General features: G+C 52.7%; 1 protein-coding gene across 3 annotated transcripts; it reads right to left on the bottom strand.

Moving 5' to 3' along the window:
* Positions 1-653: 653 nt before the first annotated feature.
* Fosl2 (FOS like 2, AP-1 transcription factor subunit) lies at positions 654-21,749 on the bottom strand. 3 transcript variants are annotated; one of them, XM_026383868.2, is made up of 4 exons: positions 20,834-21,749; positions 10,539-10,790; positions 6,691-6,798; positions 654-4,375 (listed from the first exon to the last, which is right to left on the bottom strand). In XM_026383868.2, exons 1-4 carry the CDS (start codon positions 20,933-20,935, stop codon positions 3,857-3,859), a joined length of 981 nt encoding a protein of 326 aa, XP_026239653.1. In that variant the 5' UTR covers positions 20,936-21,749; the 3' UTR covers positions 654-3,856. The 3 variants fall into 3 exon arrangements, with proteins under 3 accessions (XP_026239653.1, XP_026239724.1, XP_026239806.1); XM_026383939.2 differs by lacking the exon at positions 20,834-21,749 and adding an exon at positions 19,719-20,443; XM_026384021.2 differs by lacking the exon at positions 20,834-21,749 and adding an exon at positions 18,982-19,081.
* Between the last annotated feature and the right edge of the window lie 591 nt (positions 21,750-22,340).

The raw sequence follows: 22,340 nt of genomic DNA, 5'->3' as shown, positions 1-22,340 counted from the left end.
ACAAAGAAGATGTAAACATTTAAAATAAATAATAAAATAAGTGTCAATTTCTTCTCCCCCCTCCCTTTCCATGTCCCCACCCCTGTCAAAATTTGACTCAGCCCCTCCGGAACATGTCGTCAGCTATTAAAACGCTTTGTTGATGCATGGCCAAGACACTAGAAGCACAAGAAGATGCCAAATTAGTAGTGGGGTGATGGGTTTCCTTCTAAAGAGCTGCAGGAGATCTCAGGCACTCCTGGAAATGTGTACGCACACATGCGTGCATACACACACACACACACACACAAACACTCTCTCTCTCTCTCTCACACACACGCACTCCACAACCTGTCAATAAATAGTGAGATGCTGGCTTTTAAGATGAATGCCAAGAAGAATCAATAAGCAGAATGCAGTAAGACCCCTTGACCTAAGTTTCAAAAAGAAAGCTATGCACAGCACATATTCTATGGGCCCACAACTCTGTAGGGACTTGGGTTACCCCTCCAGACATCTGAGGGGTGCAGATGAGCACAGGCCAAGGAGAAGGAGGGTCTGCAGGTGGGCAGATGCTCTGGGGGGTGGGTCTTTGAGAACAAACACCAGACTGAAGCCGATCTTACTCGTTCTTTGGAAACTTCTCACCTCCAACTGTTTCTTTTTAGCCATCATTTGGGGGCCCTTTATTTGGGTTGCCCTCGTTTCAAAGAGGATAAATAGAAAAGTGCCTAACAGTGCCTGGCACATAGGTATTTATTCTTTCTGTCCCTAAAGGGGCCTGCGGATGTCTGATCGGGGAAGGAAGTTACATGGCGAGATAGCAAGGTGCATTGTGGGTCGGGAGAAAACTGCCCAATGCTCCAGAGTTCGTCTCCCACTTTCACTGGAGTCCACCAGGAGCAGAGGGAGACTCTTCTCCCCAAAGCTGGAGAGAGAAGCAGCAGCCAGCTCTGATCACTCTCAGCTCCGAGATGCCTGTGCGACTGTCCTCAGGGGCCCACCTGGCCTCCCACACAGAACGTTCCACTCATTCTGAAAAACCTCCCCAGGGACTTCTCAGCGTGGAGTTGGCTCCAGCAATTCCCTAAGCTTCACCTACCACCTCCTCTTTCCTAGGTCAGCAACTGTCCCCATCAACCCAGCCAGGGGCAGGACCATTCCCAGAAAGGCCAACCAGGCAGCCACAAGGACTGTGTGTTTCATACTGACCCATCAAGGGGTGTCTTCACATGCCATCCCAGTCACCTGCAGACCCACCCAGGTCCACACCAGCTGCCTCCTGGCTGGAGACAAGGGAAGGCCCAGCAGTTCCTCTCCTGAGCACAAAGGCATCTCCGCTGCAGCTGTCCCCTTGTTTGGAGCCATGGAGGGAGCAAAGGCTGGGTGTCTGGTGGTTCCAGAGCAAGTGCGTGTGAGTGTATGTGGCGGGCAGGAGTGAACCTGGAGAGCAAGCCAGAAGGCAGTGACCTAGGACAGGCTCATGACTCAGGAGTGAATGTTCAGCCTTCCCCAAAAGACCTCTGGCTTTGGGGAAGCCAAACAACCTCCAAAGACAAAGCAAGAAAGTCGTGAAGGTCACACCTCATAGGCTTCTGAAGTCCCTGGGGCCGTGCCTCCCGCAGGTTCTGATGCCAGCAGAGCTTGAAATCAGAAGCCAAACTCTGGCTCAGGAACGTCCAGCGTGGCTCCAAGTCACAGACCATGACCGGTGTTGGGGTCCATGCTATACAGACTGGGGCCAAAGGGGGATTTTAGAAATAAAAGACCAAAAAGCAGCTCCATTTAAGAAATATCTATATGCACAAAGACACAAACAGCTCCCACTTGGCTCCCAAGACCAGTTGAGATGATGAAGCCTTTCCAAGCTGAGAGCACCCAGCTTCCTCGGCCATCGCCTGCTAGCCCTCCTTCTTTGATTAATTAATCTAAGACCAGAAACCCAGCTGCCCTTTCTTCTTAGAAGCACTTTCCCAAAGACCCTAGGAAACCAGAGCGCAGCGTCACTGCCAGGGAACATGGGAAAGAACACGTTTAAAGTGTTTAGAACAAAATCCTTTTCTTTTCATCTCCTCTCTCTGTGGCTGACCCCTGCGTACATTCCTTCTGGTCCTGCTGGGCCGCATATCTTCAGCCTAAGTCTCTTCCATCCTGCGTGTCTAGTGCATCAAGGGGGAGTTGGGGGTGGAATTAAATAATGGCCAGCACATGTGACCTCAGGTATAATAGGAACAGGTCTGTAAGCTGTTCCTGCTCTCTCCAGAGTCGGACTCAGAAATGTAACTGCCACTGGATTTAAGTAGCATTGACATCGTTTTGAATGGATGGACACTGATCTCTCTGGAGCTGAGTCACCAACAGTGAGACTCCCTCAGAGTACCAGCTCCACAGAGGCCAGTTCTGACCAGAAGCCGCTTCCCAGGGACATGTGTCAACATGCTCTGGGGAGAAAAAGCTGAGGGGGTGGAGGCCAGGGGACCCGTGGGAGGGGGCAGCTCTCCTGTGGTGGAAAGCAACACATCCTAGCTCCAATTTCAGCAGCTGGAAAGATTCAACAACCAGAAATGGCGCACAAGCCCCAAGCAAAAGCTCATGGGCCAGCTGCTCACAGCTTGTCAACTGGGCCAGAAGAGCACCCTGGGATGGGGCAGGGGGAGCATGAAAGAGAAAGCACTGGAGCCACCAGGTGGCAGATGACCACAGAGGGCAGACAGGGCCTATGCTGCAGGGCCACAGCAGGGAAGGCTGGGCGCTGGGGCAGTGGCAGCTGCTGCTGTTGCAGACACCACCCCCAGGGACCGCCTTCCTCCTTCCTGCCTGGCTCTTCCATCCTTTGAGGCTTGGAGAGGAGCCTCCCTTGGGGAGGGTCCAGGCCCACGCTCATTAAATCTCCGTGGGTGGCGTCACCCCGAGAGCCAGGGAAGGGTGTAGCCCAGCAGGGCCTTGGAGTGATGTGTGGTTCCTGGGAGGGACGCCTCCCTGGTCTGGAGAGAAGGGTCCAGGGGCAGAATGGTGAGGCAGTAATTACAGGAGACGCCCTGCTCAAGACACCAGGCGAAGGGAAGCTGGCTAGGACACCCAGGTGGCTTTGTCGGCACTACTCCTTGCCTGATAATTAGGTGTTTGGCAACCCCCCCCCCCCCCCCCGGTGCCCTGGCTGTCTCACACCCCCTCTTCTGGTCAGGCCGGTCATCCCAAGCCACCTCCGAGGGTGCAGAGGAAGGTCTTTCAAGACTCCCAGTGAGGTTGGCCCCTGCTTGAGAGCATCTGGAGGCAGTGGTGCACTGGGGAGTACCCCTGGAGGGAAGGTTCTGTATTGCACTTTGTCCCCTTCTGGACAAGTCACCCCCGTGGAAGAGTCACCTGCTGCCACGCCTCCAGAAATGAAGAGCTTTAATATCCAGACTACCCGGATGAAATGTCATGGCAAATTTGATAAAAACCAAGAGGGAGTGAGACTGACACTGTGGGAGGGAGGGGGCACGTCGAGGGAAGGTGAACCAAAAGGCACTGAGCATGCTTGGTGGGGTGGGGAGGACACCATCGCTCCAGAGACAACAGGTAACAAAGGGGCGGGACCATCTGGGAAGCTCCAGGCTCTTCAGAAGCCAGAGACAGGTCCTGTCTGCCAAACCAAGCTCTCCTTGGCTTTCCAGGAGGAGAATTCTCTGCAAGACGAGCAAAGGAGGAGGTCCCATGGCTTACAAGGATCGACCCGAGTCTTCTAAAGCCTCACTGCCAAGTCCCACCTGGGTCCCCCAGAGCCCGGAAGCAGGGCTTCCTCTGGCCCTCAGGGCTCTGGAGCTCTTGAAGGTGCTGGTCCCTGGGAGGAGGCAGTGCCGAGGACCCCTCCAGAGCTGGGGAGGAGAGCACAGGGTTACAGAGCCAGCAGAGTGGGGGAGTTCAAGGAGTCTGACGACTGGTCCCCGCTGCTACTGCTTCTGCGGTGAGCCTTGGAGCAGGACTCGGAAGGTGACGCGGGCGACTCCTGCTCCAGGACACTGGGGTAGGTGAAGACGAGGTTCGAGGTGCCCGGAGTGATGGCAGGCGTGGAGGTCACCACGATGGGGGTGTGCAGAGGCTCCTCCCCATAGAAGCCCCCGGCGATGCTGATGGGCTTGATGACGGAGCGCTGGGCCTTGTCCAGCCCTGCTGAGGAGGACGAGGGGCTGTCCTCTTCTAAGGGCTCCTGTTTCACTACCACAGCGCCCACCGCACTGCCCCCACTGCGCATGGGCTGCAGCCCGGGGGCTGGAGGCGATCGGCGCTCCTCAGGGCTGATCTTGCACACAGGGCCGTGGGCCACCAACATGAACTCCAGCTTCTCCTTTTCCTTCTGTAGCTCAGCGATCTCCTTCTGCAGGCCTGACTTCTCCTCCTCCAGCTCCTCTGTCTCCTGCAGGGGAAAGCAGGGGGTGTGAGGAACAACAACCTGCCAAGGACCCACTAGGGGACAGTTCTAAGCCAGACAAGAAAGGGAGAACCAGCAACGTCCTCAGATTACCTCCTGTACGAGAGCAGCCAGGCTACACACCGGGCCACAGACCTTACTGGTTCTGAGTCACATGGTGGCTCCTGATTTCCTTTATTTCCACAGAAGGAAAGCTGGCTTGAAGGAGAAATGAAGTAGCAATTGCAGCTCTCATGACTGAACACTTACATTGTGCCAGGCACTGTATTAAGCATTTCATAGGTTATTTCATTCAATTCTCCAAAAGTTTTTGAAAGCAGATGTTATCATCAACCCATTTGCAGATGAGGAAACTGAGATCTGAAGAGGCTTAATAACATGCCCAGAGTCACAGAGCTAACCATTGAGTAGCCCAGATCTGAATCTCAATGCATCTCACGTGGGATACATTCTACTCTATTCTACTGCTTTGGTGCCAGGACTGTCCCTGGGTCCCTTCAAGGGGTAAGCGAGATTTCCATGGAGAAAGCAGCACAGGATGGAGCCCTACCCCTTTGGCTCCTCCTCCTCAGCTTCCTGCCAGCCCACTTGTGGATGCAGGGAAACTGAACCTGAAGCCCAGGAGACGGGGGACGGCCTTCTCCAGCAGCAGGACAGTGTCTGGCTTGGATAAGTGCTCAGCCAATCCCTGTGGGACCGCCCCTTTTTTGCTCCAGTATCTGAAGCCTCTGTCTCAGGACAGTCGGAACAGCAGAGAACACTCAGTTCAGCCACATGCTCAATGGAAGGGGCACCTGAGACCTGCGTGAGCCTGTGAGGACACCAAGACCATCCTGCAAGGATTTCTGGGTGACAGCCCCCTTCTTTCACCTAAAGCCAGAGAAGCAGAAGGGAGCAAATGCACGTGGAAGCGCAACAGAGGGAGGGGAGAGGTGTGTGTCACCAGCCTCCTCCCCACTTTGTCCCTAACACAGATTCCCGTTCATGAACAAGGAGACGCGGGCAAGAGCTTCATTAAACAGAGAGCGGCACGTTCTGCAGTGAAAAAAAGTTTCCATCTGTCTCAAGGGTCTGACGAACGTCATGAGCTTATGAAAGGCTTCCTGTGGAGGATGTGGCTCAGGGCCTGGGCGGCTGGGTCAGGGGGCGGGGGAGCAGGTGTGAGGTTTCTGGGAAGAGGGGAGGATCTATTCTGGGGTGGTGGCGAGGAACGCCTCAGGTAGACACACAGGGCATAGCTCCCTGAAGTGTCAGACCAGAAAAAGGCTGGCGATGGGGAGGGCCCTGCTCAAGGAGTCTCCCATGATGGGCTGGGCACTCACAGGTCCACTCTCCCTGGCTCTAACACCTCCTGGGGACACTACTGCAGCTACCACAGAATTCACACAGCACACAGTTGATGCCCAAGGTCAAAGGCTGCAGGACGGCCAAAGGGAGGCTTGAGCAGATAGACAGTATCCAGGAGGACAAAATCATCCAGGAGGACAAAATCAGCCTTGCCAAAGCCCCGTCCTAGCTAGTCACTGTGAGGACCACTGACGGAGTCTCTCTCATCTCCTCACTTTGCAGACATCCCACCCAGGAGTCAGCCCTGGCTTGGGGCTTCCTCCACGTGGCACACAGCCTTTGCTGTGGGGCCAGACTCTGCAGGACCATGGGCCCCCAGGTCCAGGCAATTAGGGAGCATGGAGAGTGATTCACAAGGGCAGACTCAGGTGCCAAGGCCAGGGCTCTAGGCTTGTGATAAAGGTGAGAAAGCCTCCTGCCCAATGGGGATATGAGAAAACCCCAAAAAAGTGCAACTCGGCTGGCCTGTGACCTCTCTCCATCAGGATTCCCCCTGACATTGACCCAGCTCAAACCATAGTGCTTAAGCCAGGTTAGGCCAGCCCAGTGGGGCTGTCTTCGGCCTCTAGCTGGGAAGTAGCCCTGGAGGGGCAGGTCTGGATCTGCCCGGGCTCCTGTGGACTAGCAATACCAACATCCCTGCCAACCCTCACCCAGGAGCTGGGCCAAGAGAGCAGAGAGAGAGCTCTGAGACAGGGAGAGAAAAAAAGTGCTGGCCCAAGAAGGCTGTCCAGTTCTTCTCCCCAGGACCAGGCAGGTGGAGAAGACCAGTTTCTCCTTCTGTCACTTTTTCATTCAGCTACACGTCGACCCATGTGCCCAAAGGAAGGGTGCTCTAGCTCCACTGACTCGTCCCTAGGGCACTGGTGAGCAAGGGGAGGGCGCGGAGGGCCTGAGCCCTGGGCCCTCACCCAGCCACCCAGAATGCCCCTCGTGCGCACAGAGGTCCTTACCGCCTGCAGCTTCTCCGTCAGCTCCCGGCGGCGGTTCCGGCACTTGGCAGCGGCCAGTTTGTTCCTCTCCCTCCGGATCCGACGCTTCTCCTCCTCCTCAGGAGACAGCTAGAGGCCGAAGCCCAGAATCATGATTAGAATGGGGTGAGTAGTTCACAGCATTTTTAAAAACTGTATTTTAAGAAAACGGCCCTCTGGGCCTGGGAGGGGAGAAGGCAGGGCCAGAGGAGTGTGGTGGGCAGAGAACACTGCGGCCTGGCTGCCTGAGAGACACCTGTTGCCCTGGAATCTGCCCTGAAAAGTGACATCTGATGTTTAGAGGGAGAGCAGGGTGAAGTGGGTTTGGGACTCGCTGGCCCCTGCACGATGGCTACATGTGTCCTGTCAGCGGATTGGAGCATAGCCCAGGCCAAGAGGAACCCCTCCAGCTAGCCAGCCCCAGCCCCACCCACTCAGGCAGCTCCTTCCAAACCTGGGCTAATTACTCCTCCCCATTACCCTGCCTGCTCTGCCAGCCTCATTATCCCCATTTGGTTAGGTAGCTGGGCCCAGAGTCCCCACACAGGCAAGACCCGCCCAGAGGGAAATGTTCTGTTGCCAGTGGGAGGACACAGGTACCACTCCACTTCTGACTTCTGCTGCCAGACCTAGAGTGCCAGCCGCTCACAGCTTCCCCAGGAAGCTTGGCACGGCATTGGGCTGGACGGAAAGTTCGTTCAGTCCTGCTGCCCACCTTTTCCGCCAATAGACCCAGTTCTAGGAGCTTGGGACTTCTCTGTGAACCAGAAGATCTCCCTGCAAAGAACTCAGCACCTAGCTCCTTGCCGTGAAACTCAGTACTCACACTAGAGGACAAGAAGCCTGCTCTGCTCGGCAGGTGAGGGCCCTTCAAAGCCATGACCCCATCCTCCTCTCAGGCAAAGGGGACCAAGGAGATGGCTGTGGGCCAAAGCAGAAGCAAGGCAAAGGAAAGCGCTTCCCATGTCCCATTCAGGTGTCAGACACTGACGCACATGTACCACGCGTCCAGTGCTGTACAGGGAGCTTAGGAGATATCAAGGGGAATATGAGTCCTGCTCTCAAGGGACATGTGGAGAAGAAGCTGAAGGCACTCTGAGGGAAGGAAAGAGAAGCTTCCCTGTGGAAGAATGTGGCTCAAATGTTGGTCACCCCCCCAGGCCTGGCTAGTCCCAGATCAGGCCACCTGGAAGTCTACTGCTGTGATGTCCTGAACAGCAAAGCAGGGCACAGTATCCACGAGGACTATCCCATGCCCATCTACCCAGAGGTGATCCCAAGGCCTGGTGGAGGTCACAAGTCCATTTGGCCAAGGCCTCCAAACACTGGCTACCCTTAAAACTGCCTCCACCTGAGCCCAACAGCGGTGGTTACCAAGAGAGCCAAGGCCTTGTTGTCTTGGGTTTGGAGCTTCCCACCAGGATCGCCCTGAAGGCCCAACATGCTCCCTCCAGAGCCCTTACTAAGGTGGAGGAGTAAAAAGGAAGGGCTGGCCTGGATCCACTTCAACACTTCCCTCCCCCTTGTTAACCTTTGGCCTCAGAAACCTCTCCCCTGTCTGGGAGGTAAGGGACGACTAGCAGGAGTTGTCAACATAGGAAGTGTTCAGGGGTGGTGAGATCAACTTGGCCACAGCTTGAGTGTGTCAGCAGCTCCAGGACTCACCCACAAGCCACACACACCCTCTCCTCCACAGCTCCTCAGTCACTGCCTCTGGGCTCCGAGGGAGCCTCCAGAACCAGCCCTGGAAGAGGGCTATGAGGCTCCAGGTAGCAGGCCCTCCGCAGGGGGAGGCTGGGGCAGGCAAACTTAAGCCTCGGAGAAAGACCCTGGGGCTGGGAGCCTAAAAGCCAAGGTGCTAGGTTGCCCTTCCCAGCTTCCCCAAGGCTGGAACAAGACTGTTTCAAGTCCTAATTGAAGGGGGAATAAATGCTCCTGGCTCTCTCCCTCCCTCTCAAAAAAGGAAGGAAATTCTCCAGACAGATTGTCTCAGGGCACGCCTAGGTGGTGTGGTGGGAAAAACACAGGGCGAAGGTCAAAGTGGTGGACTCCAGTCCCTGCTAGTTAGATCTGCTACTAACTCATTGTGTGGCTGAACAGGGCCCTTCTCTCTGGGCCTCCACTGGTCTATCTATAAGATGGGTACAGAGGGAAAATAAGAAAAGATGGTCTCCAAAGTGCCTTCTGGATACAAACTTCTAAAGTTGCTATGAGGTAGGCCCAGCAGAGAATGGAGAGCGCTGGGCACATCTTGCTTGGTTGAACTTCTAGCCCAGGAGAGCTCCTTACAAGCCTGGCTCTCATTTGGTGTCACTTACATCCTGAGAGAATCTGGCTCATCAGTAACTCTAAAGCTTTGCACTTTGAACTCCCTGTGGGAAGGACACATGATCACTACTGCAATATTTACAACCGCCTCCTACGCCAGCAGCAGAGGCCCAACCTGCAACTGTGAGTGCTATTATAGCATCTATTATTCATATCTCCCCCCATAGGACCCTGAATTGTGGCTCTACTTTCAACAGATTCTAGATACAGGCCCAGCTTTGTCCTGGGAGGAGCAAGTGTCCTCAGGAAGCTTCTAGCTCCTTGGAGTGGTAAGCTCTGTAAGTCTATGTATCCTGAGGACTACGGGCCCTAGATCCATCAGTATCCACTGGGAACCATATTTAAAGGCCTTGTACTAACATATCCTCCCTGGGGATGCCACAGTGGAACTGGATGGGGGTTGGAATGGTGAGGGTTTCCAATGCTGTGCCACAGTATTCCAGGAATACTTCTCCAGGTTCATATTTCATTTGAAAAGGGGACTCCACTGCTAATGTATTGTGCCTCTGCTGGGCTCACAGTGGCCTGGCCTTGCAGGAGAAGCACTGCACAGCAAGTCCAGGCTTCCTCTCTCAACTGCCCAGTGGGAATAAGCAAGTGGGTCCAGGCCTAGGACGTATCAGCTGTGAAGCGGGCAGATGGGGCTGTCTGAAGGCCTAAGTTCCCTCTTTGGGGTATTACACATGATTCTCATTTCTCCTTCAGAAATGAGGGAATTCAGCACTGCCCTGGCTCACTGTCAATGCAGGTGGTGGGCCTTTAGAACATTGGGTAGATGCCTCCTAAAAAGCAGAGGCCCCATATTTTCTGACTTCTCTCCAGCCAAAATAGATCTCTCGAGACCCTTGAGGAAAAAATTAAAAATCTATGTCTGACCTCCCCTGTCCCATCAGTTAAAGCAGCTGAACAGATTCCTGAGGCCCCAGAGTCACTGTACTGCCAGAATGTACACTCCAGGCCCTGGAAATGGACCCCTGCTTTAAGTCAAAGGCCTGGGCCACTGAAGAGGAATGAAAACATGTGGCGGTACCAGCCCTGAGTGGGGCTCTTTAGGACAGCTGGGTGCCTGGCCTGCACCTGACACAGGGAGGGGGCGAATGGTGAATCCAGCACAGCCAGGGTTCAGTGGTGTTTATCCTGTGGCCCTCTGTCAAGGCTCAGGTCATGACAGTTCCCCTTCTTTGGTTACATCAATGACAGGCTTTCCCCTGTATGATCTCCCTCAGGCACCAACAAGCCCTGGCTGGCAGGAACCATTATTCCCATTTGGCAGCTAAGGAAACAGACTCAGAATCTGAGGGACGTGGGCGAGATGACAGGGACAGACCCGTCTCGGGTCTCCAGCTCTGCTTCTGATGCCTAGCTCGTTGCCCAGCTCCCTTGTCTCCCCTGTGCTTCTAGAACATTCACTCTGCTCTGCACCAGTCTGCAGAAAAGCATTCTGTGCTTAGGAGGCCCCCAGAGCCACCAACGTGGCCCCTTTCTGCTGTCCTGAGTTGTACCTGCTCATCTCTCCTCCTGCGGCCCACGGTGGTGCCAATGGTCTTGATCACGCCAGGTCTTGGGAGGGCCATGTGCGCGGGGACAGAGCCTAGGCCAGGCAGCGGGCTGTAGGGGTGGGAGCGCTGGTAGGGGCTGGACATGGAGGTGATCACTGTGGGCTGCACCATCCACTGCAGGTCCTGGCTGGTGGTGATGGCGTTGATGGTGGGGATGAAGGCACTGCCTGAGCCAGGCATATCTACCCGGAACTTCTGAAATGAGGAGAAAGGCATGATTGAATCAAGAGACACTGAGCAGAACAGAGTAAGCTGAACTGAAGCCAGAGCCCACAGATAGCAGAGTCAATACTTGGAGGGGAAGGTCAGGACCCCAGGTGGGCATCTCTGGACAAATCCTGGGAAAGTCCCACACATCCATGAATCAGGATGATCTAACTATTCCTGGGGCCTCACACTGGATCTGCTTGCTGACTGGGGTCCTCAGGACTCCGTCTCCATGGGGCTCAGTGAGGATGGTGTCATACCCCCAAATGACTTCTAGGACCCATGTGATGCCTGGCTGCCCACACTCACCCTGCAGCCCTCCAGGGCACACATCTGCAGGATGCGACACCCAGGCCTCCCAAGCCTCTGAGTCACTCGCCAATTAATCCCTGAGGTACTGGCTCAGGACACCTTGACTTGGAAATGTGCATACCAGCAGCTTTGGAACAAGAAAGGTCACCAAGAAGCATACTTTGTCTACATTTGTCACTTCCCAAAGAGGTTCAGGATTGAGCTATGACCCCATCCAGGCAAGGCCAGGGCCATGAGAAGATGTCTGCAACCCCTTAGACTAAAACTCATATGAGGCTGGCATTTGCAGCCAGACCTCCTCTTGATGTCCTTGTCCCTCCTCATTTCCCACTATCTGCATCTTGCTTGGGGCAGACACGCTGTGTCTAGCTCTACCTATCGACACATCTTTGTCTCTCTGGGTTCACACATTGTCTGTGGTAAACTTCAGTGCTGCCAGCTCAGAGTTTTCTCCTTGTCTCTTAATTTATACCTAGACCACGTTGCAGAACTCTCTGGAACATGCTGCAGAAAGCATTCTACTTAAAATATAAGATGATGACAGAGTACAAAAATGAAAATGGGCCAGCTCCTCAGGAACTGGGCTTGACCTCTCTCCAAGGCAGCTACTGGACAGCGTGTGGGAAGGAAGAGCCCTATTTCCAGCATTTCAGGGAAAAAAAAAATGGAACCCAGGTGAATCCTCATCCTCAGATTATTTCTTTGTCCACAAAAAGATCTCCAAGCCGGGGGTGGTGGTGCACACCTGTAATCCCTCAGGAGGCTGAGGCAAGAGGCTCATAAGTTTGAGACCAGCCTGGGCAATTCAGCAAGACCCTGTCTCAAAATAAACTAAAAAGGGCAGGGGGCCACTTAGTGCTAAAACACTTGCCTAGCACACATGAAGCTCTGGGTTCCATCCCCAGTACCCCCCTAACCCCACATACACCCCCCAAAATGTTCACCAGCTTCCCCTCACATCACCAAAATGGTGGATGAAATGACTTCAATAATAATAGTTAACTTACTAAATGGCCCACGCCATGTTAATGTCTCACCTAGATTATCTCATTAATTCTCGCTCTGAGGTAAGAACAGCCATTATCTCTATTTTAGGAGCAGAAATTTGGTCAGAGAGAGATTAAGTAATTTATCCTAGGCCACACTACTAACAAGCAGTGGCGTCAGGATTCAAACCCAGTTCAGCCTGACAGAGAGGCCATGACTTTCGACACAATGCCACACAAGCTTATTTAGCATGACTTCTTTCTTCCTCAAAACCCAGCCGTCAGCGCTGACGTCGGGCCCCATCACCCTCAGACAGTGTCAGGTCACATTGGATAGATGCCTCCTAAAAAGCAGAGGCCAAGGGTCCATATAGATTTTCCCTCTCCCCAAGGAGGTCCCACAGATCTGTGTGGCCCCAGCTGACCTCCTCCTATCATCAGCACCTAGCACAGATGCCCCAGTATCCTCTGTTCTAACCCAGTCGGACCGACCAAGATTAGAATCACTAGCAGCTACCACCTCCGCTCCTTGCCCCTGGTGGCAACATCTGGATACCTGCTGTGTAAATAAAATAAAACTTAGATTACCTCACTGTAGCTGACAGAGCTGGGGACGCCTGTCACCCACCTGGACCCCAGTACCAGACGTGGAACTTGACCGCCCCAGGGTCCCAGGCCAAGGGCATTCAGTGAAGAGAAAAACCTGACCTCCAGGAAGAGAGCTGCTCAGAGCAATGGATCTGGAATTCTGTGAGGAAGGCTACCCAATGCAATGGATTCTGGGATTCTGTGAGGAAGGCTACCCAGGGGGTTCTGGGAGTCTAAAGGTTACCCGTGCAGAGGATTCTGGGATTGCAGAGAACAACCGCCTCTGAAGTGAAAGATAACTGGGCTAAAACAGGACCCGACTGGAAAGAAGCAGGTGTGTGTGAAGGAGGGGAAAGGCTGGTAGCAAGGAAGGATTCAAGTGGGAAATGACCTTCATGGAAGAAAAAAGGGGCTGGCCCGAGACAGAGATGGGAGGGTGGCCACGTCTGAGTGTGTGCAGAAGCACAGACAGGGTCCCAGACAGCAGCTCTTTCTCTCAGGATGCTGGACGGGAGGGGCAGGGAGTCAGCACTTGGAGTCAAGAGGCCTGGCTCAGCCTCAAAGAGCTTTGCCCTGGGCGCATTGCTGCGGACTCAATTCCAGGGTGTAAAGGGGAACACTAACCCCCACTCCCTACACTGTCACAAGGATGAAATAAGCAGCTACTCGTAATCACAGGCTACAAAGCACACTAGTGCTTCTCAACCTTAGCTGTACACTGGAATATTCTGAGGAAGTTATATTAAAAAAAAAAACAACAATGTCATAACCTCATGATTAGAGTTCTAAAGTAACTGGCTGGAGGCAGAGTTCTGATAAAGGGATTTTTTTTTTCCCCTTAAACTCTCAAGGATATCTAATGTGCAGCCAGGGTTGAGAAACACTGCTCCCAACAAATGGAAGGTACTGTCATCATCGTCATCACCACCACCACCACCACCACCACTATCATGTCATCATCGTTACATGGCTGTGTGTACTCTGCACAGGGCAGCTCCAGGGAGAACTGCCAGCTTCCCACTCCTGGGAAGCACCCAACTTTTGCATTAACTTCTCTCCCCAAATCAGCTTCTAGATTTGAAATGCACCAGAGGCACCCAGCGCCAGTGGTCTAATGTGACCCCCTTCTCCACGAGAGAGGTGTCAGATTTCTTATCAGGAAAGCACCCAAGAAATCCCTTCATTCCAACAGCCAAAAGTGTACCTGCTTAAGGCTTAGGGAAGCAAGCGGAAAACCTGAAGCCAAGTTGGAGACTAAGATTCCTTTGGGATGAGGGGGTGCCTCTTAGCCCCTCCTGGTCCCTCCCCTCTGTGGATGGCAGGCCCACAGAATGTGCTTCCCGGAATACAACAGCCAGGATACTTGCAGCAGTGGCTTGGTCTAGACAAAACAAGACAGCAATAAAAACAAGGCGGGAGGTAATGACTGCCTCTGAAACGCATGTGCACCTTGTTTCAGACGGGAGGTAAAGCCATCTGGATAACACACGGGCTCCAAACTGCAAGGAAAACAATGTCCCATCCCCAGAGGGAACAGGGCCTGATAAAGAAGGCTTTGTCTCCAGAGGAGCCTCTCTGGGAGACATACAAAAGTTTCAATTAGATCTGGCAGATGGGTCTTGCCTCAACTCCAAAGGTATTATTCAGAAAGGGACACTAGGGTAGAGAGAGGAGGTGAGGCTAGCCGTCTGAGGTCCCAGAAGTTATCTTGGCATCCTTCTATGGCCATCACACCCAAGAATCAGCCGAATGTCCTGTTGGAGATAAATCATGGTTCTCTCAAATGAGTTAACATTGAACAGGAATCAAAGTCAAGCTTCTCAGGTGCAGGCCTTAGGGCCACGGGACCTGCCACCTTCCCAGGTGTGCGGTGGCAGTGAGGATTGGGAGGTAGCCAGGAACTTGGCTCCCCTTGGGGCTCTCTGGCCCCTAGGAAGCTCCTCCTTTAGGGACAGGACTGAAGATGCTGGGTGGCTGTGGCATTCCAGCCTGGCACAGCCTCCAAATACTTCAGATGTGTAGCCCTGCTGATTTCTGGATGCATGCCTAGAAAAGGACAAAGTGGCCCCACTGCCCTCCAAGAGCAGAGTTTGGCAAATACTTCAGGCTCTGTGGGCCACACGATCTGTGTCACAACTCGACTCCCCCATCCTAGCACAAAAGCAACCACAGATAATATGTAAGCCAACAGGAGTGCCTGAGTTTCATTCAACTTCATTTACAGAAATAGTTTGCTGACCCTAATCCTAAAGGATTGTTCTCATCTCAGCTCAGGTTGGCGGCATAAGAATAAAGAGGAAATAAGAAAGCAAAATCAGAACTGAGACAGCCACCTAACCCAAGCTGAAGGTGAAGCCCTTAGGAGCCTCATTGTGGGTTTTGGGCATGGGAACCTCAGTGTCACCCTGCAGCACCCTGTCCCTGGGGTGCCATGGGCTCCTCAGTGGGTATCCCACGGAGGATAAGAGCTAGGATCACAGGACCTGCTCAAGCAGGCTAGAAAAATCTCAGCCCAGAAGTTGCTGACTTGGAAAATCAGCCTTTGGGGGCGCTAGAGCAGGGGTTTGGATTCAAAACTGAGGCCACACCCACAGCCTGTTGCTGGTCTCCAAATAAGGGTTTGGGAACACATTTCCCACATGACTGGATGCAGCAGAGGGCTTATCCCAGGGACTCCTAAGCCGGGCAGACAGAAGGCAGGGCTGGTATTTTTGGCTGCCCACTGCCTGGACATTTCTCCTCCAGACTGATTCTTGTCAGAGTCCCCAAGTATTAAGGCCATGAGCCTGGACTCTGTGACCTGTCCCATCAGGAAGGCAGGCGTGAAGTCTAGGAAAGGAAAATTCCAACATCCCAGAAGGTTGGCTCAAGGGAAGAAAAAGGACAAGGACAAATGCTCCCAAGCCACCCCGGGAGGCCCCTTACCAAGACAATGCAAACACTCTGCTTTTACTGAACCGGGGATGACCTCCAAAGCCCTCAGAATGGAATTCAACCAGTCTTCCCAAGATCCTGCACTGGGCATCACTCTGATCTCTGACCTTTCATTCTTCTCTGAGGAAATGCTGCTTAAGTCAGAATGGAAATCATTGCTAATAAATCACAATTTTCCAAAGTTTTACAGCATACAAACTCCATCTCCCTTGATCTGCCTCCTGCCAGCCTCTTCTCCTTTCCAGGTTCACTTGAAAGAACAACTCAAACTTCTGCCACCTCACTGCCAGGGTAAAGAAAAGCAAAGAGAAACGACCGTGGCTGATTTGGAGTCACCCCAGGCCCCCTGGTTTCTTGGCTCCCAGAGCCCTTCCAGCGAAGCCCTACCCCAAAGTCCTGGAGGGTTCACTCCACTGCACCCCTTTACCACTACCACCAACCCTGGGAGCTCTGCACTCACTCACTGGGAGGACTTGCCTGAGGACCACAGGAGGGTGAGCCTGGTGACATCAGCCACGTGACAGGACTGAGACCGCACTGGCCACGAGAAATCTGAAATCTTCCCTCTCCAGCCCAGGGAGCTGAGGAGGGGTAGAATTACCAAATGGGGTTGGCACAGACATATTCACCTCAGTCAGAACAGCTGCCATCATTTTGAAATCCAGTGGCCACCAGAAGTTACCACATACAGCATGGATGAGACATTATCCACAAAGTAATGGTGCTGTTTTTTCTTTCAACATATAAACCAGAAGGTTCATTACTTTAATTTCCAAAATCAGTATCTTTATTCCTGTTTAACAGGAGGGTATAAAGCCCAATGTATAGATGACAAAGAAGGTGCTGTCACCAACGGCGTCTGCTCTGGTGTGCTTTGTCCTCAGGCACATTCTCCCAGGCTGACTCCTGAGACTTAAGGCCAACAGGACTCAGGGACATACTCTACAGTGGACCCAGCCTGATCACTTAGACTTTGTGTATCAGACTTTGCTCGAAAGGGGACTGAAATAGAAGGAATTATATCCCATGCTTTAATAATTATGTCATAGTATATTCTATTGTCATGTATAAAAAGGACCAATAAAAATTAATTTTTTTTAAAAAAAGATCTTTTGGTAACTTCCCAATATCAAATTCACCCTTTAAAGACAAAACTTTTGTTTAGCAGGGAGGGTTTTTTCAGAAGAATGTATTGAAAGCAATTCCAAATGAGTTGTCACTGCAAATCCTTTCTAACCAATAGCTACAACGTTCAAATGAGTATTTAGCCTCCTTAAAGAACAAGGGGAAAGGGACAACAGGGATTTGGATGTGTAAGTTCTGCTGTTTGTATTAAGGTAGAAAAGAAGTCTCCTAATTTTACATTCATCTTGAAAAAGAAGACAGGATGAAATACAGCAATGGAAAAGCCTTCGGTGTTTTGGATAGAGAAATTCAAGGACCACTCAGACAATACGTGACTGCTATTTCACCCCATCCACTTTGATGAAAAACTGAAGCTGACTTCCACCACCAAGAATCAGCGGAACAGACAAATTCCTGGGATAACATTTTGTTTGATCCTAATCTACAACATCTGTAAGATCAAGGCAAAAAAGAAAAAAAGTTTAAAAATAAAAAAGCACCCAAACACTTCATGTACATCTTCCACTTTCCCACCAATTCTGAACTACGACCCCCCCCCAATACAAACATAGTAAGAAAGCAAGCCTTGGGAATTTGAAAACATCATGCTAGTATAGTACCCTAAGAAACAGATAGACATCAAAATAGGGTTAGCAAAAAAAAGCAATCCTTTTCTAATCAGGTTTTATTTGGGGGTGGGGGGATTAAAAGGAATTTTTTTTTGGTACTGGTAATTGAACCCAGGAGTGTTTTAACATTAACTTTATATTCCCAGTACTTTTTATTTTTTCTTATTTTGAGACAGGGTCTTGCTAAGTTGCTGAGGCTGGCCTTAAACCTGCCATCCTCCTGCCTCAGCCTCTGAGTCACTAGGATTACCACTGTGCCAGGCAAGAAACTCATTTTGAAATCAATCAGGTCCTAGATAACCACTGTTAAATATATTACATTTATCTGTCTCTAAATAAAAAGAAAAAATTCTAAGAATTCCAAAAACTAACCAAGTTAACACTCTGGGGCTGGAAAAATACATTTCCAAGATAGTGCTACCAAAAATGTCCTGTAGGGGGCACTAGAGAGGTATGCTTGAGGCTGACTTGGGAATCACAGTCATTTCTGGTAAAAGTTCTTTGATGTGAGGAATGTCCCAGCCTGGTACAGTTGGCAAAAGTTCACTCTGGGGAATTTTGTGAGTGTGTACGTGTGTGTGTGTGTCTTGGGAAAGGGTGGCTGAGAAGGAGAGAGCTTGCCTGGTATTCCTTGATTCCAAAAAGGAAATACCCCAATTGATTTATTTTCACAAGTTATCTGAGAAACAGGCAAATAGTAGCCTTGGAAAAGTTCTGTGTCTTGTTTTTGTTTTGTTTTGTTTTGTTTCATTAAAAGGGGGCCTGGCTGATGAAAACAAGTTATGAAATGACCTATGTTTGTGTAACTGGCTAGATTGCGTAATGCTCAGGCCCTGAAACCGTAACAGCCAGGCAGCCAGGCAGGGCATATATCTGGGAGGTGTTATCCTAGGAAAGTTAGGAGAGAGAACACAACAACAAAAAGCAAAACCCGGGAGAGGGAGATAGGTGCAACTATTCCTAACAAAACTGAATCACCCACGAGCCACCTTTGAGATTAAAACTTTAACTGTGACAGGAAATCTTTTTCATGTTTCAAGTTCCTGCCATATATAAGAACAGAGGCTTTAACAAAGAGTTGTCTGCCCCCTCATCCCCCAAGTCACTGGAACCCGTTGCCTTGTGTTAAGATCAAATCTTATGCAGCTAGACAGGAGAGGAAAGCTCTGAGTTTAGTAACCAGCAGAACACTTATCAGAAATACTAGACCCTGCAAACAAGGAGACCGGAAAAACATAATATTCACTTGCCCGAGGGAAAACCAGAGGACTGATTGGTCCATTGCACTGCCATAAAGGAGGAAGGCCCATCCACTAACGGCCAGAAAAGTCTCCCCATAAAGGAAGCTGAGAGAAATAAAGTGATTACAGGTTTTATCTGGTATGTAATAAAGTTACCTTGAGCCTCAGCTCGGGCGGGGTCATAGCCACAAACTTGCAAAGTAACAAAAGCCTCTGAGGTCAGTCCTTAGGGCCATAGAACAGTTTTGCTCAAAGTCACAGTGATGATGGAAAAACTTTCCCCCTGTTGCTTCTCATTACCCTGTCCCCCTAGCCACCACCACCACTGAGGAACCAGCAGAGAAACTCAGGGAAGCGGCATTACCTCTCCAATCACTCTGGTTTGAAAGGCGTCTCACTCACGCTGCTGGGTCCAACAGGCAGGCATACTCGAGAACCCCATGCACTGGTTGTCACTAATTGCAAAATCCTCATGTGTTACAGCATGCTAGGAATTAGCCAACAGCTGCTTTTTGCTTCGGTAATGAGGCCCCATTACACTCTGCTGGACTGAGTTCTTTTCCTTCTTCCTAACACTGGTTTCCTGTCTGATTTGCTTCCAAAACAGGGAATTGCCTCCACTCACATCCTGGGCTCAAAGCCCTAGTGACACAGATTATTCAGTTGGGGCACTGATGTCCGGTCTGACTTCCCATCCAGGCCCCAGGGTCAGAGCAAAGCCAAGCAGGGAGGTTACACTATTTCAATGATCAATGTCCCAGACACATTAGCAAAAGAACAGAGAAGAAATCCAAAGGTCCCTTCCTGATTTGGGATAGAAAGAGGTGTTTGGGGGTTTGTTGAATTGGAAAGCAAAGAAATGGGTCTAAGTATAAATGACTCCATCCCATTGGTTAATTAATGATAATTGGAGTCAACACAAACCTCCAACTGGGCTAGGAAGCAAACAAAGTTTTCAGGTAAGATTTTAAACTCATCAACTTCATGCTAATTTTAAGGGTGCAATGACTGCACCCTCAATGCACAGACTAGTCTTTCTACAGTACGTGCTTAGGGGAGTATCCAGAAGGTAGACACAGAAAAGCCATTTGGGGAACTCACCAGGTATGAAGATTCACTTTGAACTAGGTGTCCCTCTTCAGATCCAAAAGACAGCCAGTTTCCATTGCATTCTCCAGCTGGGTGCACCCTGGAAGCCCACCCCAGCCCCTGCTGCCTGGATGGCTTCTAGAGGCCAAGGCCACCACTTTATGGAGCAACTCTTGCTGTGAACGACTTGGCTAGAGATTTCACAGACGCTGACCAAGGTGGGCTTCAGGTTGCAGAGAAAAGCCTGGGTGTTAACCCGGCAGGCTCAAAGAGACTGAGGGGGTGGGAAGTCGATCAGGGCAGATACCCCACCAGTACCTCTCTGGTATTTATAGGCACAGAAACACAGGCACAATCCCTCCAGAGCAAACCAGTCTGGCTGCTTTAGAAGCAGGTTGTTTTTCTGCTCCCAGAACCACCCAGGAGCCCAAGTGATGTCTCTTTCTCTCACTTCTCTCTGCCGGTCTCCTTGCACCAGGTACCCCAAGACCCTCAAGGAGCTCCTCAGAGGCAGTACAGGCTTCTGCCCCGACCCTTACAGGAAACGCGCAGGGCACACAAGCAGCGGCAGAAGCCAATCAAGGCCGGCCCCTTCCTTCCTGACCTTCGCACCTGATTCCCAGAGGCAACCCTCGCCCTCACTCCCGGAGTACTTGAAGGAGCCCAACTGTATTTTTGAATACCCAGCCTTTTTCAGAAACGAGTTAAGACTGATGGAGAACAGAAGTGAGGAAGAGGGCTTTCCCGCAGGATCAGGGACTTGGCTGTTGGGAGGGGTTCGTGGGTGCAAAGATTTCCTTGTCCGTACACCACCAAAAGAGGGGAAGGGGGGGGTGGTGGAAGGAGGTAGCAGTCTCCGGGGAGACCTGCAATTACAGGAGCTTTTCTGAATAAGAGGCAGTGAGAAGGGAAGGATCTGTTGACTATTAGAGCCCATTCCCTGCTCCAGTTTAAAAAATAAAAGTGGTGGGGTGGGTGGGGCAGACAGGACAAAAATCCACAACTTACAACTGTGCCCCGTAGGTATTTTCTCACCAAGCGAAGAATGCAAGGGAGAGAGAGAGAGAGAAGAAGAGAAGCGCGGGGGTCCTCCCGCGCCGCCAGGTGCACCCGGGGCCCACACCTACCTGCTGGCCGCCGCCACCGCTGGAGTAGGACTCGGCGTGCGCAGGAGAGCCGCTGCTGCCCCGGGACGAGGTGTCAAAGTTCCCGGGATAATCCTGGTACATGATCCGCGGTGGGGGCCGGAGAGGAAACAGGGTGTTTTTCTTCCCCGCCCTCGCCGCGGCCGCGCACAGGCTGCTGCGTGCTCGCTGGTCCGCCGGCCGCGCCGCGGGCTCTAATCTTCGCTCCCTGCCTTTCCCCCACGGCGGCCGGCGCGGACCAGGAGGCGGTGACACCCGGGAAGTGTCCCCGCGCGCCTAGCACGGCACTTCTTTCCTGCTCCGGGAGCGCCTCGGGACCAGTTGTCCACCCGGTCCCTCCCTCTAAAAAGTCGGCGCGTCCCTCGGTCCCTCCCCTGCGCGCGCCCTCCCGCCCCCGCGCTCTACCGGAGCTCAGCCTGGACCCGCGGCCCAAAGAAAAATTGGAAATTAAAGAACAGGAACCGGCTGAGCCTCGCCTGTCAGTTCCGGGGACCCCCGAAATCAGACAGGGCAAAAAAGGCGAAAAGAAAGGCAGCTCGCTTGGAGAAACTTCTGTTTCCTCCTTTTAGAAAATGAGCCCGAGAATAAACTTCCTGTGGCCGACTCGCTGCCTGAGTTTCTGAGCGGCTCGGACACTTGACTGGGAGAAAGCAGCGTGCGCCCGTCCCGCTCCGGAGCGCGCCCGCTGAACTGCGGCCGGTGGGGTTCCAGCTGAGCCGGCGCTGAGGGGGACGTGGTCCCGCTCCGGCGCCTCGACCTGCACCCCTTGCCCGGCGCCCGCTCCCGGACCGGCCGGCCTCGCGCGTCCGCGCCTCGCCCTCTCTCTCTCTCTCCCTCTCTGTCCCTGCCGAGCGCTGCTCGCTCCCCGGTTCGCTTGGAGCCCCTGCGCTCGGCCCGAGATGAGTCACTACAATGGCACGAGTTCAACTCCACACTCTTTATTCTCCAGCTCCGTACCATGTGGATTCACTCACGTCAACCTCGACTCCACCTTGCAGGGAGGAGCGCGCGAGGAGGCGGGGGGAGGAGGCCCAGGAGGAGGAGGAGGAAGAGGCGCGGGAGGGGAGGAGGCGGGCGCAGCGCTCCCCTCACTGGCCCGGCTCTCCGCAGCGCTGACGCCTGCCGAACACCCCGCGCGAGGAAGGAAGGCAGTGGCCAGGGTGGGAGCAGGCAGCCCACAGGGTTTGGGGGAGCCGAGGCAGCCCTGGCCCTTCCCCACCCCCGCCCACCCCCCCGAGCCCAGCGCCCTTGGTCTGTTCCATTGGCGCACGTTGCCAAAGATGGTCATTTGCGTTAGAGGACGCGAGTGCGGGTTTCCTCGCTTTCGGGTGACGTGGAGGGAGAGGGATTCCCTCGCCTGCTCTCTTGCGCACCACGGCCTCCCCCGCCCCGGGAAGGGGCTTGGGGCGGGGCCCCGACAGAGGCCGCGAGGGCCTCAGCTCTAGGTTTTAGAAAACAATCACAGTCCTCGAGACCAGACGGGCGGCTC

This window comes from Urocitellus parryii, chromosome 12, assembly GCF_045843805.1.
Source record: "Urocitellus parryii isolate mUroPar1 chromosome 12, mUroPar1.hap1, whole genome shotgun sequence".
Classification (NCBI taxonomy): domain Eukaryota; kingdom Metazoa; phylum Chordata; class Mammalia; order Rodentia; family Sciuridae; genus Urocitellus; species Urocitellus parryii.
The sequence above is the reverse complement of the archived record's forward strand: the minus strand, read 5'-3'. Positions and strand labels throughout refer to the sequence as shown.